Genomic DNA, 17640 nt, shown 5'->3' with positions numbered 1-17640 from the left:
AAAGTCTGCGTCCTCCTTGTCACGACCTAAGGAAGGGAACTTGTTCTCACACAAAAATACGCTTCTTCAATTAGATTTTATTCATGTGCTTATTTCTGATTTACGTCGGATTACGATTATTCCCCTGTAAAGAAAATAAATAAATAAATAAATAAAATATGTAATACACCAAATAATATCATAAAAAATACCACTAAGTTATTTCACTATATGATTTTCTTTTCTTGTTGTGAAGATTGACATCACAAAATAATTAGCCTAAGCTTTGGTCACGTATAAATGTCTGTATATATATATATATATATATATATGTATGTGTGTATATATATATATATATATATATATATATGCATTTCATTTTTTAGATTTTTTTATTTTTATTTTAATACATGCGTTTTATATGATCTCTTTTTTTATTTTTAAATTTGGGATTGGTCCATCCTTTTAGCATATGACCTTTTAGCTTGTGAGCGCTTGTGTTTCACTTCTGTTTTTATACTGTTAAAATGCAACTACTACAGTAATATTTTGGGTATTTATAAAAACTACTTTTGGTTTTTAAGAGCATCCAATAATCAAAAACTGTAAACTATATAAATTCAAACCAGAAATGCATTAGTATCGGCTAAAGGGAGGCTTTTGCATTTGCATAAACAACCAACAGTCCTCATCATGAAACCACATTCTGGTTGTTGTATAGACTTTTAATTTACACATTAATAGTAGAGAAACTACAAGAACATATTTAAATACATCTGCATTAACAGTTTATAATGATAACATTTTTTTTCTCAGTAAATGACCACTTTATCCATTCATTCATTTCATTCTATAAACAGGATGAGGGTGAATTCTCATTTTTATTCTCTCTGACATACACTGGACTGCACCGTCATCATTGTGTCTCTTTCTTTTTCTTTTAACATTATAATAAATAATATTTTCACAATCAGGGTCTGATACTCAAATGAATAAACAAACAAACACATACAGATAGACATGACTGTGAGGTTCAGTGTTCTCACTTATGACATTTTATACAGTTGGGTGAAATCATTTACAGGTAGATATACAACACTGACAAACTTTGCTCCCTGTGGCGGAGACAGTTTCTTGGAGAGCTAACAAGTCAACAGAGTTGGCCTGTAATTAGGCCTGTAGTTAGAAAGTACCCTCAGGGTGCCTTTGAGCAAGGGATTCTCCAGCTGTGCTGTTTGACTTAACTACACACTGTAGATGAGACAGGATATTGTTTTAAAGTATGTTTTTTTTTTTAAATGGTTAATCAGATGCAGCAACATCTGCACTGAATGTAACACTGTAGGTTTTTTTGTACATTCAGAAATCACTCCCAAATGCTACAACTGTGGGTACAAAATTTTGTACCCACACCAGTGAACAGTGTGCATTAAGTGTGAACCCTTTTTGTGATTAGGTTTAAAACCCAAAACACCAATACTCTCTGTGTTCTGATCCCTATTCTCCTTTTATTTTGTTCTTCATCTGGCATCTTCAGGTAAGGGAAAACTAAAAGACCAAGCTTTTATTAATCAAGTCTCCACCAACGTCTGATGTCTTCAGTGATGACTGATCATGTTGATAATCAGTGGTAATGATGGTTTGTGTTCACAGGGAAGTTTGTTTTAGTCAGTAAACATAACTGGACGTGATGAAGAGAATCCCTTTGGGATCTAATGTTGACGATAAATAAAGGTCGGTATGTTTGTTTTTCTTCAAGATTCCCATTTGGTGATACCACAGCAACAACAACAATAACAACAGCAAAAAATCTTGTGTTAAGTCCATCCTCATCCACAATCTGGTGTATGTACAATTGGGTCAGCAGCATAGTCACAGACTCAACACCCAGTCTTACTGAATCTATGACTGTTCATCTTTTACGAGCTTGGAAAAATTCAGAGTTCCTTTTTTTTTATGAAGTCTACAATTGCCTTCCTGGTGGTCTGTAACAGCCCTAGAAAAGTTGTACAGTTCACATAGGGCAAGAAAGGCCATAGTTGCTTTGGTCCTGGTTGGGTAAAGCTTTGAGTCTGACTGCCAGTGCAGCAATAAGGAAAAGAGCAGAAGTCTCCTGATGTCACCAGTTTGGGTCCCTTTCAGTTCAGTCAGTCCGGGAAATAAAAAATCTGACCAGGAAAACAGAGATGAATCTAGCCAGCGTGTTACCCCATGGCAGTATGAACTGGTCCAAATGAGTCCTTCAGAGTCTAAGTGCAGGGCTATTAACAGAGGTGGTACTGAAGAAGCAGCCAAATAATAATAATAATAATCTCTCCTACATTTCATCAGTTTTTTCTTCTTGGAATATTCACAGAAATCCAAGCAGCTTCTTCTTCTTAGATGGGTTGATTTTCTTGACTCTGCCTGTAAAGATGATAAATAATTTAAAACCAAATATTAGTATCATGTTCTGGTTTAGTGGTTTTCAGAGATTGATTGGACTTAATATTTACAGTGTAGTCTGTTACAATGGGTCCAAAGAGCGGTGTTGAGGATTAGCTTGTAAAAGCCACTCTGAGTACTTCACACTGTAGCTTTCAGATGGCTGACATTGACATCATTGTCAAACATGTTACACAGACAAAAGTGATTGAATGTCAGCTTTAAATCGCCAACTTAAGTAAAAGAAAATAAGGCTAATTTGTAGACACTGTATTTTATTTTTTCCCCTGGTCTGGCTGTGAATTGAAAGAAAAGTCCTGATGAAAAGCTGCATCATTAAATAAATGAAAAACATCACCTTTTAGCTACTTGTTGAGATGTGAGCTGATCTTTTCTTTTCTGATGATGTTTGCGTAGGGAATCTGAAAGAAACAAAAGTTAGAGGCAAAAGTTAGATTAATCCTGAACAGACAAGACTTGGAAACATATGTTTACATACTGCAGTAAATCTATACATATACATATATACAATATATTTATATATAAAATTATTGGTCACAGCCAAATGTTATCAGCATTTGATGTGTTTCTGTTGTTTAACTTCAGCTCTGATTCTTACTGAAAGTCGTTGCAGTCAGTCTTAAAATGATGGATTATGTGAGGCTTAATACATTCTTTTATCTCAGAAACTCAATATCTTAAAAACACATTTCCCTATTTTTGAAAAGATACAAGTGAAATATGAAGATGATTTCATCACAATTATACTTGAAAATAAGTCAGTCCAAATTCTAAAATATGCCGCAGCAACATAAATCAAAAAATTTGTTGGAGTTCATTTCAAAGTCTGTGAGAAATTAATGTGTCATTACTCTCAGACAGATCCATCTGCTTCTTCTAGACACATTTGTCAATTTTGAACATTTCATGTGTGCATGTGCACGTACATGCTTATAAATGAGTCTGAATGCATGTTCAGTCTTGTGACTTCGTTGAGTGCAGCGCGCTCTTGCTCTTGTGTTTGTTTCAGTGTACGTGCAGGGTTTGCGATCATGTGCGCACAAGCGTGCACGGTTGTGTCAGAAAGCAAAGACAAACACCGTCTGTCAGCACGTCTGCCAGCTGCTCGGGTGATTGATGTGGACGGAAACACTCAGACGGCTGCAGAGGAACTTCTCACCCATGAAAGACAAACTAGATGATTGCCTCTGCCTTTTGATGGACAAATAAGCAACAGCACAAGTGTCCAGTTGAGTCCACTGATACCTTCATTTCATCTTCATTTAATTTCTATTTTACTTTTAAGACTTGTCATGTCTACGATCTACCGCAGTTGTAGTGGTAATTGAGTTATTATTGTCACATTTCCTCACCCATTTTGATTTCTTCTTTACTTGTTTGAACTGTGAAACTATATTTTCTTAAGTAGTGCTTCATAATTAGTCTTATCATTATCAAAATCATTACCAAGACTCTTTTTCAAAGCAATCAGTGAAGTTTTTTTTAAATTCATGTATCTATAAAAGGATGTTTTATTTGTCATTTAAAGGCGTAGCAATGATATTTATTTTCTATCAGTATTTAGCACTGATTGTATCATTAGTAGTCTTACCATCTGTAACTGTTGGACCATCTCCTCTCTGTAGGCGAGCTCTCGTTTCATCTGGTCTTGAAAATTATCTGAAATTAGTGTAAAAATCTATGATTAGCATGAGCAGCATTATCATTTGAGTAACTGATTAAGTCACTCAGCTGATGAAGGAGAAAGGACAGAAAAAATAGGGGAAGAGAAAAGTAAGAGAGTAGGGGAAAAAAAAGAGACAGATACTGAGGAGAAAGTGGAAAAGACAGAGAAGGAGACGCTGCCCTTCAGAGTATGAGAAAGAAAAGAGGGCTGAGGAAAAAAATGACTTACGGAAGACGGGGAATGGTGAGGTGCCCTTCAGAGCGTGAAACTCTTGCTCCAGTCTCCTCCTGAAGTCGATCTGCTCCAGCAGAACCTTCTGAAGCTCCTCTGCAGGTGAAGAAGAGGAACGAGAGATGAAAATACAAGCGGAGCGGTAAAGGCTATCTACAACCTGAGTCACTCAAACAGTCTTTACCTTTCTCCATGTTCTCTACGTCCTTCTTCAGTGGGACAGGAGAGGCAGCACCTTGGCTTTGATCACCTGAAAACAGTCAGAGGTGGATGCAGTATATCAGTTACATTTGGCACCAGGAGTTGTTCACAACTCCAGACAATACATTTCATTTGCAAATCATATCTGGGTCACATGAATATATTCTTGTTATGGACTGATGCCCTATCAGTCTTCTCTAAATGTATCCTCCACGTGTTTCTACATTAACAATGTGAACCCTGCTCTAAGTCCTAATGCCCTCTTGATTTTCTTCGCTTCAGTGAAGCATTGTAATTCACTCCTTGGCCTCTGGGTGTCAGTGTAAGTTTGTGGTAATGGAGACATTTAATGCATTCACTCCCTGGCAAATTCAGCATCCTCTTGCTGTCAGGGCAAAAAGCTTCTCATTGAGAAGAGAGAAAAACCCTAATGTTTGGACATTGAAATTAAAGTGAAGGGAGTAAGTGAATAAAGTAAGTGCTAATAAGTGAAAGTTCAACTGGACATTTCACCGATTTTGCTCTAAAAACACAAAGCCTGCAAGTTACTGTTCTCTGTAACTGTTGCGTTGCAATGTGAGCAATTTTATTTTTTGTGCAGATGAATTGTTGTACAACAGTACATTTGTGTATGAGAGTGTTATCATATTTATACAGTATTACAGTATATTTTGTCTTCGTAAGTAATCTACTTGTTGCTTGAAAACTTCATAATTTGCACAATTTCCTTTTTGAACAAACATCTCCGTCACATGCTGTTTTAAAATGTACCAGTTTGTCTGTATTGTTTTGCGTGTCTGTATGTGTTTGTGCTAAGGCCTTAAATGAAGCAATCCAGCACCCACGATATGTATATTCTCCTCCAGTCATTTCATATCTTGGCTCCTTAAGCCTCCCTATGCTTCTCTCTCTCCCTCATTTAGAGCAGAGAGAGCTCTCCTCTCCTCTCCCTCCTCTCTCTCCTTTCCTCTCCTCTCCTCTCTCTGTCTCATTTGACAAGCAAATTTGCAGACAGTGCCTGAGGATAACAACCTCGTTTGACAGTCAATTAACCGTGAATAGTCAAAGCCAAGGCGGTTTGCATTACATAAATGGAAAATTAGATTATTTTTTCTCCCTAGAAACAGAGGGAGAGTTTAAAGACAGTGGAGGGGGGGTGGTGGGACTCGGAGGAATCAGGCCTTCTAATCACGTAGAGCTTCCCACCGCCCAGGGAGACGTTTGGCAATCAGGGGAAAGGTGGTCTCATTTAATTTGTTTCGTGTAATTTTTCGAAATACATTATACATTATGCGCAGGGATCATTACGGTGTGTGTGTGTGTGTGTGTGTGTGTGTGTGTAGGGGTTGAGGGAGTGGGGGGTAGATATAAATGTTGGCACAGATGTCATAAAGCACTTTTAATGTCTTCCTGACAGATATAAAAAGGCAATAAGCTGTGATCTTTTTCAAACGGGAAGGGCTTTTTTTGCGCTGAGGAAGGAAAAAAAAGGCAATTATGTCGACAGCGATATGGGTCTAGGATGGAGATTGCCAACGCGGCTGCTTATCTCTGAGCTGATGTTTTCTTGTTGAACTATAACGGCCCCCCTAAGAGTAACAGCCCTGGTGACAATGCTGCTAAAGAGAGCAGCTGTGGCAGAGTGGCGGCAGGAGCAGCTTTCCACTGCTGTTTCATCTCTCTGTGTATTATTATGAATCCCTTAACTCACTGTCTGATAGGAGGAGGAGACTGAGGTGGATGAAGCTAAAGACAGTGGAGCTTTCCCTCACTGCTCGGGTCTCATCTGTCTAGTTAGTAGAAATGTCACTGTAATTTTTATATTAAAAAAATCCTATTTTTACCAACTGAGAATTTTTTTAATCACCTTTTAAAAAAAAGAAATTACAGTGTACATTCATCTACACTGTGTGTGCTAAATTAAAAAAGGTAAGGCCACCTGCAATTACATGTCACAGTGTTTTGTTTCAGATTTTTCATTTACCTTTCTATATTGGTTTAATTTTTTTCAACTCAGACTGCTCTGAAGATAAGTTTTTTTTTAGTTTTTTTTTTTTAGAGATTGTAGTTTACTAACTTCCATCTATAGTAGAAAATCGCTTTTGTGTTTTTTTTGTGTGTTAATCTTTGTGGTGTTTTTATTTAATTTCTAATTTCTACATCAGGATATCAGGATTTGATCTGCAGTCTTATTAAGAACTCAGTTACTCCGTGATATGAGATCCAAATTACTGAGGAGTGAAACCAAATGCAGAAATTAAATTAACCTTTTAATCCGAATTATTCTCTTCGGGAGAACCTAACCTGCCATTTTTACATTTTGCTGTCTTGTCTTCATTGATTAATTTGTTGTTTTCCATATAACTGCAGCGCTTCTGCAACCACTTACAAAGAAGAAAAAACATAAGTGAGTATATATACCTGAGCTGTCCCTCCAGTAGTCCGGTGCTGACGTCTCACTCTCGGGTGCAAAGAAACTATTCTGCTCTTTGTTTTCGTCTGAGGCAGAAAGACAGAGAGACAGACAGGGTAAGAGATTCAGTAAGGCCCATTGGTTGAGCTGGTTATCCGGACACGTGGAGATAACTAAGTGTGCGCATGGTGTGTGTCTCCATTGTGTGTGTGTGTGTGTGTGTGTGTGTGTGTGTGTGTGTGTGTGTGTGTGTGTGTGCCGTATTGCGATGCGTATGTGTGTGTTTGTGAGCACGCCACCACGAAATACACAGAAGACATTTTCTCCAACAAAAGGGTCAGAGTGGGAGATGAGAAGAGCAAATGAAACGTCACAGGAATATGAGCCTTGCAGGGACACAGAGACACTATAAAACCACTCACTCAGACAATAAATGAAACAAAGATGCTATAATACAACTGAGACAGACGTCTGATGAAACAGATAGTGTGTAACAGTTTGCTGAAATAGATTGTGTAATGCTATTTGATGAAACCGTAAAAACCTTATCAAACATTTGATGAAACCAAGATATTCTAAAACAACTGCAGAGTGAAAGATGTAGTGTCAAGAAACCAGCGCAAACAGTAGAGCATAGAGTGATTTTTGTAGATTATATATGAAAGAGAAACTGTATTTTAATGTTGCAAATACTTGATAAAACAAAGATAGCGCATAAAGTATATGTACAACTATTTTGCAGTTTGAAAAAGGGTAAATTGCATTAAACTGATACACTTAAAGTGCATGCTACACTATAAGAAGGATTCTCTTTCACTTAATTTGAAAATTTTAACTTTTAAAACTATACATCAGAAAGGACAGACAGAAAGGCTTTAAAAACAGGAGATTAAAAGTCTGTGCTCACCAGAAATGCTGGAGTTGTCTTTGGTTGCGTACGCAGGTAGTCCTTCGTCTCTGTTTTTGTGAATCTGGAAATAACATATAGTCAGTAAGCATTTTATATATCAGTTATGGATTGTATAGCTTCAACACAATGCACGTCTTAAAAGGCAGAGTAGTGCTTCTATTATTACCATTCTCTGATATGATGTTTTTTTTTTTTGTTTTTTTGTTTTTTTTAAATTAACACTGTTTTCCTTTTTGTGTAAAAGTGAACTCATCACTTGACAAATGTAATCTCCCTCGTTGCTGCTCTGCCTTTTATCAGCCAATGGCTATATTCACTTGTCGTGATCTAAATTGCAGTGTGCTTAAACCCTTTTTTTTCCCCCTCTGCGTCTCTGGAATCAGTGAGATGTATTTGCGGTATGTTACTCTGTGAATGATTTAACTTAATCTGGTTTAAAATACTCCTCCTCATAACTCTGTGTGTCGCTGCCTCCTCCTCCTCTTCTCTCAGAGGCCTGGTTAATGTGGGAGTCGACAGGTTAAAGATTAGAGTTGCCCTAACAGGCTGAGGTGACAGAGGGAGAACAAACACACTGTGGCTATTAAACAATCCACGCCTGGGCCTATTAGCCGGGATCAGAGTGGGGTGACTGTTTCAATTTCTACAGGGAGAAACCAGCCTATCAATCTGCTTATGCAGATCACATCACTGCCTGACTGCAGCACCATTTAAATAATAATTAGCTAAAGTGGCCTGGGGGGATATTTACGTTTTTGTAAGCTGGGTCCTCTCGGTGAGGTGGGTTGGAGCTGGAGAGAGGCAGGCTGGCTGGAGGGGAAGCAGGCAGGCTGGGGGACTCCTGCTGGATGCGGTCCGAGGAGGAGGGAGGGGAGGTGCTGGGGTACACAACGCCACTCCCTCTCTCCTTCCCCCTCTCCTCTCCGGCACTGTCGCTCAGTGCAGGGAAGTACAGGTTGGTTTGAGTCTGTGGCGGCCTGCTCGTGAAAGTCCCTTCCTCCTCCTCATCCTCCTGCTTCGATGACTCCACATCCACCTCTCCCTCCTCCTCGCTCTCTGCTCCCTCTGCTTCTCCATCGCCTCCACTTTCACTTCCATAACTACAGCTGCTGGTGGGCGATAGCCGCTGGTGGCGGTCAGACCCGGCAACCACGACACCAAAGTCCTCGTCTGTTGCCCCTGTGACTCCTCCACCATTGCTGTGGAGTTTGGCAATGCTCTCTGCATCCTTGATGACGGGGCGGAAGGCCGAGCCATAGCTTGGCTTCCTGGTTTGGAGGGTCGGGGTGTCCAGGAGTTTGAGCCAGCCCTCTGATGTCACAGGGCGAAGGTCAGGGGTTACCGTTGTACAGTCTGGGTCAAACAGCCCAGATCTTGGAGTGGTGGTCCCGCTGCCAGAGGCCATGGTTGCACTGACACCATTTCCATTGCCGGCTACAGCTCCAGGCTCACTGGGGTCTGAGAGATCCAGAAAAGCCTGTCTGAGAGAAGGGTTGTCTGCCAGGGAGGTGAGGGCACTGGGCTGAGGCTGGAGATAGGTGGGGACAGGGATTCCTCCTGCTGCTCTTGGTGGCCAAAACATGCAGAAAGGTGGATAAAAAGTGTCTTTTCGGCCAGGCCATAAAAGACCAGACAGCCCTGCTCCTTTCTGCCCAGCTGAAACATCACTGTCCTCTTTTTTCTGCTGGCAAAGGCCAAATGCTGGGAAGGGGTAAGGTGAGGGGAAGAGTGATGTAGGAGGGAACTTTTGCAGCATGCCAAAGCCTTTGCTTGGGACAGGGATGACAGGGTAGCTACGTGGCGTCTTACGGGGAGACAGACTACCTCCGTCGAGATCATCCTCGTCTTCAAAGCGGGATCTTTTCTGAGCACCCAGGTCAGGTCCCATCATGTGAGGTACCACTGAACCTGGGAGAGTCTTCATGTGCCCCATAGAGGGACACTGGGCTGAAGAGGGCAGTGCTCTCTTCCGGCTGCCTCCATTGAACATCGCTTTGACATCTTCCCATGCATAAACTAACTCATCAGCTGGGTGTTTGTCAGTGAGTTTGAGATGTCGTCGCCATGAATTAAAGTTGGCGGCATCAGGTTGGGTGTACTTGGCGTCTGGAGTGCGATGGGAATGGAAAATGAACTTATTTGGGGAGAAGTACATATTGCAGAAGGAGCACTTGATGCATTTGGCTCTGGAGCTGTTGTAGCGTGCTGGTATGAAGTTACCACGGCAACCCCAGGCGCACTCGTGTGTCACATCGAAGGCAAAGTTGTCGGGCAGTTTCGGCGGAGCGTTCTCTCCCAGGAAGGACTTGCACAGGCGCTCTGCTTCACGCTTGGTGATCATGCCACAGCGGCGTGACGAGATGGGCATGGCACCAGCCCGACGGAGGATCTCCAACTGAACCGGAGTGCACTGCACACAGGTGATGCCCAGTGCCACACGACGATTATGAATCTCATTATAACTGTAGTTCTTGAGGAGGGTGTTGGAAATCTGTGCCAGGCAAAGTCTCTCATTGTTATCAATGACCAATGATACAATGGGAACGCCGTACAGGATGACCTGGCCAACCTGGTTGGGCTTCAGGGGTGAGGAGGAAGAAGAGGGAGAGGGTGAGGACAAAGAGGAGGATGAGGAGTGGAGGTGGGTGGGTCTGGGTGGAGTCAGGGGTTCCTGCTGGTATGGGCCAGTTGAGCTTGTCATAATGATGTCATTAGAGCTCGAAAGATGGGTTTTATCCATACTTGAAGGAAAACTGTAGAAGGACCTAGTGAAAAGAAAGAAAGAAAGAAAGAGAGAAAGAGAGAAAATAAATTACATGTGTCTCTCCATATTATACATAAAATGGAATATCTTTTTATTCCTTTTAATGTGCTTATTCTTCCAAAAACTCAGAAATACTTTGCTAATGTGTAGAAAAAAAATTGTGCATATTAAATCACATCTATCTAAATTGAATAAGTGGAACCAAACCCCAACAATGCATTTATTTTCTATGTATTAAAGAACTCACTAAATCTGGAAATAATTTAACATCAGTACAAATTTTGAAAATGAGATTTGAGTTTGGCTCCAAAATGGGATTCCTGTCATCTGAACAACTCTTACAGAATAACTGAGAACACAATTATTAATAAAATAAATTAAATAACTGTGACATTGTTAGAATAATGAAGAATAGTTACGTGAGGTGCTTGGTTGACAGAAAATGCAAATACTGCATTTATATGTCACTTTCTGAATTTATTCCTGCATTTTCAAAATATTAAATCTTGAAAATCAGTAAGTTAATTTATTTTCCCAAACAATTATAATCTCTGTAGTATTTTAGAATATAGACCTCAATTCATTGCACTAAAGTAATGCCTGTGTTTAGCTGCCTTTGTTTTCAAATGCAGTTGTTCAAGAAATAAACCATAAAAAAGGATAATGACACTCTTCTAAAATAACTGTTACAATGAAAGTAGTCTCAGCTATTGAGGTACAACTTGATGTTTAAAGTTCAACAAATCCAGGGACCACACAGTCTAGTCTTCCTGTGCATATTTATTGAGAAATATTCTAAAAAGCATTATCATGAAAAAGGCAGATAATTTAGGGTAAGAAAACATATATAACTTTTTCAAGCATTTGGTGAATTTACCATGTTGTATTATTTCAACAAATTATACTGTAATGTTTTGAGTGTGCAACACCATTTTTAACTTTATTGTAAAGATCGACTTAGTAGTGAATAAGTTATATTACTTGGCATTTCGTTTTAGTTTTTCATAAAGATGGCAACTTGAATTTATATTTTAGAAATTCTTATTTTACACGCAGCACGACTTTTTTTTTCTTCACATTTGTGATGTTTTCAGAACAGAAATATCTCCGGAAAAAGAGAGAAATTGCTGATAACGTTTCCCCCCCAAACTAATTTAGGAAATGTTTGTTTAAACAAATAAATTATTGATACATTTATTACTTGCATTTATTTACAAATCATATTCGAAGAAGCGCTGTTATAATAACAACACGGAATAACGAGGTGTAAAACAGGCCACAAGATGAAACAAAACGAAACGTAAAAGATGTTTTTTTTTAATTTACTTGGAACAAAATATTAAAGCGCAATATGGTATAATTGTGTAATTGTGTGGGCTGAACAATGACCTACGCAAGAGCCAATAAACTAATTAAGAAATTAGTTTAGAGTTTAGCTTCAAATTAACTGGCCTGTATGTTGCACTATTAATTTCAAAATTTTGGTTCAGCCCAGGTTTACTTCAAGGAAACATATAACGGCAGGCCTTCAGTAAAGTACCCGGCCTCTCGGTTTATCAAGCATCCTGTAGCCTATAACTTATCCATGGATAATTCCAATTTCAAAGGCAGACTAATAACATTAATGATGATGATAATAATAATAATAATAACAATGATAAGAATACTTACAGCCTACCAATAACTCAACTAATAATATCTTAATAATATAGTCTAGTAATTTTAAACTAGGGTTGGAGATGCAGCGGAATGTGGGATATTCACGCACATATTCTTCAGCATTTCTTCTTTAAATCGTGCCTGTTCCGGATTGTGAACACATTACGTAGGTAAGCTACGTTTATACAAACATTTCAGTCAACTTTAGCCTAAAGCTGAAAGGGTCGAGCAGTGCTTACCTCTGACTCCCAGGAATAATCCCAAACGCGTCAAAAACAACCCCGTCACCACACAAATCGATTTATCCTGCACAGTTTCAAAAAACTCATTTCAATCGCGTAAACGAACGGATTTCACGGACTTGTATCCGGAAAACATGGGACCGGCTCCAGCTGTTCCTCGTGCTGCGGAGCGAGCCTGCTCGCGAGCTCTGAGTACCCTGCGACGCTCGCGCCCGCTTTATCTCTTTTCAGAGACACCACGCGCCGTCCTGATCCCTCTCTCTCTCCCTCTCTCTCTCTCTCTCTCTCTCTCTCTCCCTCTCTCGACAACGCACCTGCCCCGAGTTTGATTGGCGTGCAGTGCGAGCCCAGCCCACCGTCCAGGACACACACACACACGCACACACACACACACACACACACACACACACACACATATACATATTTATTTCTTGTCTTCTTCACGCTGCCCCATCCAACTGAGCCAACCGGCTACCTGCCACTCAGAGGCTGGAGGAGTGAAAGTGAAGTCTCAGCCAGCGAAACTCTCAGAAACCACTGAGACAATACAGCAGACCCAAAACAGAAAGTAAGGTTTCCCATCATTTTGGCTAATGTAGCCTTGTATTGGTGAGTTAATGAATATTCATTTGGAATCAACTGGACACTGCACACATCTCTACAACCAGTTGTAACTACAGTACAGATGGGTGTCTGCTGGTCCACTGCACATGCTGGAAGAGGGATGGGGGGTGGGGGGCACTTTGACATCTAATAGCCCAGTTTGGAAAACCCTGGAATAAACAACACAGTAGAGCGACTTTTGGTACACAAAACCCTGAGTTGAGAGTTAATTAACAAACTTATGTTGAAAGCCACTGCTGGCACCAGACACAGCCGGCAGATGAGCTCGGCATCGGAAATGTGGCTTTTAAACACAGACACAGTGTGGAGTAAAACATGAGCCTGACCATAGGGGCCAAGACCGAGAAAATAAAGGCTGAGGCAGCAGTCAGACAGGCAGGCAGTCTGGGGATCGGGATAATGTCTGTCAGTACAGCTGATACTCACATTCAACGCTGAGAAGGCTGTTCTAAAATGACTCTCTGTACATGAGCAGGTTGCTCCCAGGAGATGAGAGGTAGCAGGAAGCATATTGCAGCCTATATCATCTGGTGTAACTGAGGGTCAGAGGAGCGCAGCTAGCACCCGGTGCTACAACGGCAGAGACAGTTCACCTGAAGAGGACCATCAAAAAATTGCAGTGTCAGATTATTTAATAATTCAATCCTTTAACAAAATTGGGGGTTTAGATCAGTGCTCTCTGGGGTGGCACAGGAATTCCTAGCTACGTCCCTGCTCCAAGCTCTTCAACCAGGCAAGTTGCAGCTGCTGCTCAATTACTTCTTCCACTAAAAATATGCAGGCAAATTACAGATAGCCTATGAAGGCACAGGCCTAAATAGGAAGTATAACCCAGATATTAGCTGCCTCATAGACATCAGCAAATGTTTGAATGACGCAAGAAAGAATCTCATTTAACTCTGAACAGGAATTCAATGAACTGTTGTCCCAAATACTGACTGTCCTTGTTAATTAAAACAACTTCATGAAGTTTTTTAATTGTTCTGTCGCCCATGTTTCATGCCTGGGACAGAAAACTAATAAGGAAAACTTAATGCCAGAGGTAGCTGGCAGTGGCTGTTCAACTGGGATGCAAGTTCAAACACTGGTGTATTTGTACTGGGACCAACAGTTCATTACTGAGGAGGACTGTTATAGCCTATATTAGAATAGACCATAGTCTCTTGTCAAACAGGCTTTCCTCGTCAGTTGTAGGAGTATGTTTTTGATGACACATGAAGGCCAGAATAACTGTAATGCATAATGTCCCTGCTGATATTAAGGCATGTCGGCCTGTTTTCATTTAGAATAATAAGCTACAGAATTACCACTGGGCCAGAACAAGCAGGGATGGAGTAGGTATGACTAATGTACGTTTATTTCAGCAGCACAGCCTCTTCACAAAGTCTGCACTGTTACCTTCATTTGTCTAAAAAGATGTTTACACTCACTTAAGATTAGGCTTATAGACATCAGTCATTGACATGCTTCAGTGTCAGCCATTCATTTGGTTTTTTTTTGTAAATGCTGTAGACTTTCAAAGAAATAGCTAAAAGTTACTCAAACAATGAAATTTGAGGAAAAAATGTCAAAAGTGATACAACTTCTTTTTTCCCACTAGAACTTAAACATCTCTCTCTCTCTCTCTCTCTCTCTCTAAGCAGCTCGGACACTGATTGGCTGTTGGGCGTGAAGACCGGGAGTCATTTATTCTCTCCCGGTCTTTATCCAGCAGCACCCTGGTAAACATGTCCGGCTCTCAGGGCCCACTCTCAAACCTGTGCGTGGGTGTGTGCGTCACGGAGCAGAGCGCGAGCCCCATCTGCTTCTTTTTCAAACCCATTTAGGCTGCGCGTGCTTTTGTCTCGCGGACGGGACGGGACGGGACGGGACGGGGGGGGGGGGGGGGGGGGGGCGCGAGCCACGCACGGGCCGCAGCCACTGAGACGGCTGACGTCACAATAGAGAGAGGAGAGAGAGAGAGGGAATAATAAAAACAGGCAAGAGTAGCTTTAAGAGCTGATAACCAACCGTTCTCCATTGGAAAAAAATAATATAATGTTTCTAAATATGTATATAGACTTAAGGTCTTTTTTCAATCAATCAATCAATTCAATCTGAAACATAGATTTTTAAAGTTTTTAAGTTGGATTTTTTTTAATAGGATATTCTCTCGCCGAACTACATGTGGAATTTCCTTTGGCTATATTAATAACTTATTGAAGCTTAAGTCTTACGGCTACACCGACGTAATAAAATGACTAATGTGAATTCCCTGCGTTTTTTTTAAACCACAAGAATGAATACGTTTTTGAAAAAGTCAGAATGACGCACAACTTTCTCTCCGTCTGAGGAAGATGTGTCTGACGTGTTATCGAAAGCGGAGCGTGTCTGAACCGTGTGAAGCAGGGAAAGGTTTATCGGAATACAATAGCGCTATTAGCCCCTTTGGAGTACATTTCACTTTTTTTTTCATAATGCATTAGCCGGTCGCCCTACTGAGAAATTAATCATGCGTTTAAAAAAAGAATTGCTTGTGTGACCTCGGAGGGTCAAACCAGAGGGAGAGGGAGAGGGAGAGGGAGAGGGAGTGCTCCAAACATAACAAATTAAGAGCTACAGCACTAAGTGAGCTTGAGACATTTAACATCAAATCTGTCAATAAGTGAAACATGCCCCGGGTGAGTGATTACCATATTGAAATGCATCCCCTCCTTTTCTCAAAACGCACTGGGTCCAGCCTGAATCACCACACAGCATCAAATTCCCTTTTATTAATACAATCTTTTCTTTAAAAAAAAAAAAAAAAAAAAAGAATTGGTAAAGGTTTAATCATCTGTGGTTTTTAATAACATCATTACCATTTTACTTCTGTCTCTCTAAGAGTGTAAAATATTACACAAATCTGTATTTAACCAATTGCCAACATATTTCAGCCCATCCTGTAACAACCCACCAGCGCTCATATTAATTTATTGTGGATTTAAAGGCAGATGTAGGCTACAATATGGTGCACAGTCGCCCTGCATGCCCCAGTTTTAATCCTTACTTAATGCTGCACGTCTTTTACTGAATGAGAGTCTTCTGTTCATCTGCAGTGAAGATTTACTGTGCATTACAATTAACACGCATCTTAAATAAACTGGGGGGAAAATCACGCTGATGATTCTTTACGTTGTTTGTAAGCCCGCCCACTTCCCTTGCTGAGCACCAACACACTGGATCTGGACAGGGTCGTGTCGGGTGGGTCGAGTGGGTCGTGCACGGGGGCGTGTGCGGGTCAGCGCTCTCTCCTGTTATATGTGTTTCAATGCAAAACAATATCAAAATAATAACACATTTATCAAATGTAGGCCACACATTTAGTCATTCAACGGCATGTTAACAGGCTACATTGCACCTTATAGCCTATTTAATACAGCGGGTCGCTATATAAAATCAAGGCTTCTATAACTTTTTTTTTTTTTTTCTCTTCTGTAGGCTATCATAACATTTTGGTCAGTTTTCGGTTTTTAAAAAAATATATATATTTGTTTAATGTTACCAGTGTGAAATATCCCCAACACCAGCAAATGCGGGCATGTGGAGCCATCTGTTCTAATTTGGCTTTTATTTGTCATGTGTCTATTTTTACAGTGTTCCCACACCAAGACAGACGCAGCCCTGCGAACGACGCTGTCCTCCGTTTGCTGGATGTGAGCTTGCCTGGGGCGGTTGTACCAATTAGCGCAGCAGACCAGCCACTAAAGATTCCCATATTTCATCAAAGATCTGGAACATTAGCCAGAGTGAATTATTAAGAAATGATCATTTTACAAATTGTGATGTGATGCAATGCTCAGAGAAGCTGAGTGTTTTTATCAGCCATAGATGCATAGGTCTTAGATCCTCTATAATTGAATGCATAGGCCCCATAGGATTTTATCTATTTATTTTTTTAATGTTTTTTTTATTATTCAAGAAAAAGTAATGGGGTTTTTTCCTCAGGTGTGGACATAATAATTAATTTAACCATAATGTAATGAAGGTAAGCTATACATGTGAGGCTAAAGATTAAAGTATGTTTTGTTTTTTAATTCCTCTAATGACTTAAAAATCCAGACAGCAGATCTGATTTGTTTTATGTGTGGGCTGTAGGGCTTTGTGTGTATTCCTCTCCAGCTAGGCACTGCATAATGGCATATGTAAGATAAAATAAATCAATTAACAAATAAGTAAAAAAAAAAAAAAAAAAAAGCTGTTGTGACACAATAATAAAGCTCCACTTCAGGAAGACATTAAATTGAGTATATAGACGTGTGCAGTGCAGTAGACTTGAGCATCCACTTTAACCACAGGAGTTTTCAGAAACACAACAAGGTCATGTGAGTTTATGTTATATTATAAAAAAAAAGTCCTGTAGAAAAAAATATAGAAATCCTATCAAGAGACTGTTTCATCCAGTTAAATCTTTTACTTCATGATGTCCGTCAGAGACCATCAGTTTTTAACATTTTGGGTACAGAGACTTGTCTGTACCAATGTGGA

At 40.1% G+C, this 17640-nt stretch overlaps 1 protein-coding gene across 4 annotated transcripts in view; it reads right to left on the bottom strand.

Moving 5' to 3' along the window:
• Window positions 1–688: 688 nt before the first annotated feature.
• The window catches only part of skor2 (SKI family transcriptional corepressor 2), a 113153-nt gene continuing 96201 nt past the window's right edge, over window positions 689–17640 (bottom strand). For 2 of the 4 annotated variants that reach the window (XM_071465949.1, XM_071465950.1), the window contains exons 4-11: window positions 8597–10610; window positions 7843–7906; window positions 6944–7021; window positions 4506–4571; window positions 4319–4417; window positions 4016–4083; window positions 2762–2825; window positions 689–2385 (exon numbers count right to left, since the gene is read on the bottom strand). In XM_071465949.1, coding sequence (XP_071322050.1) covers window positions 2769–2825; window positions 4016–4083; window positions 4319–4417; window positions 4506–4571; window positions 6944–7021; window positions 7843–7906; window positions 8597–10610 — 2446 coding nt within the window. In that variant the 3' untranslated portion in view covers window positions 689–2385; window positions 2762–2768. Of the gene's footprint in view, window positions 2386–2761; window positions 2826–4015; window positions 4084–4318; window positions 4418–4505; window positions 4572–6943; window positions 7022–7842; window positions 7907–8596; window positions 10611–12507; window positions 12784–13560; window positions 13759–17640 lie in introns of those variants that run through there. The other 2 variants (XM_071465951.1, XM_071465952.1) reach the window with 2 other exon arrangements.

Source organism: Trachinotus anak, unplaced genomic scaffold (assembly GCF_046630095.1).
Source record: "Trachinotus anak isolate AG129_WGS33_773 ecotype Australia unplaced genomic scaffold, CSIRO_AGI_Tana_v1 ptg000028l, whole genome shotgun sequence".
In the NCBI taxonomy this organism is placed as follows: Eukaryota; Metazoa; Chordata; class Actinopteri; order Carangiformes; family Carangidae; genus Trachinotus; species Trachinotus anak.
Note: the sequence above shows the minus strand (reverse complement) of the source record. Positions and strands in the feature narration are given on the sequence as shown.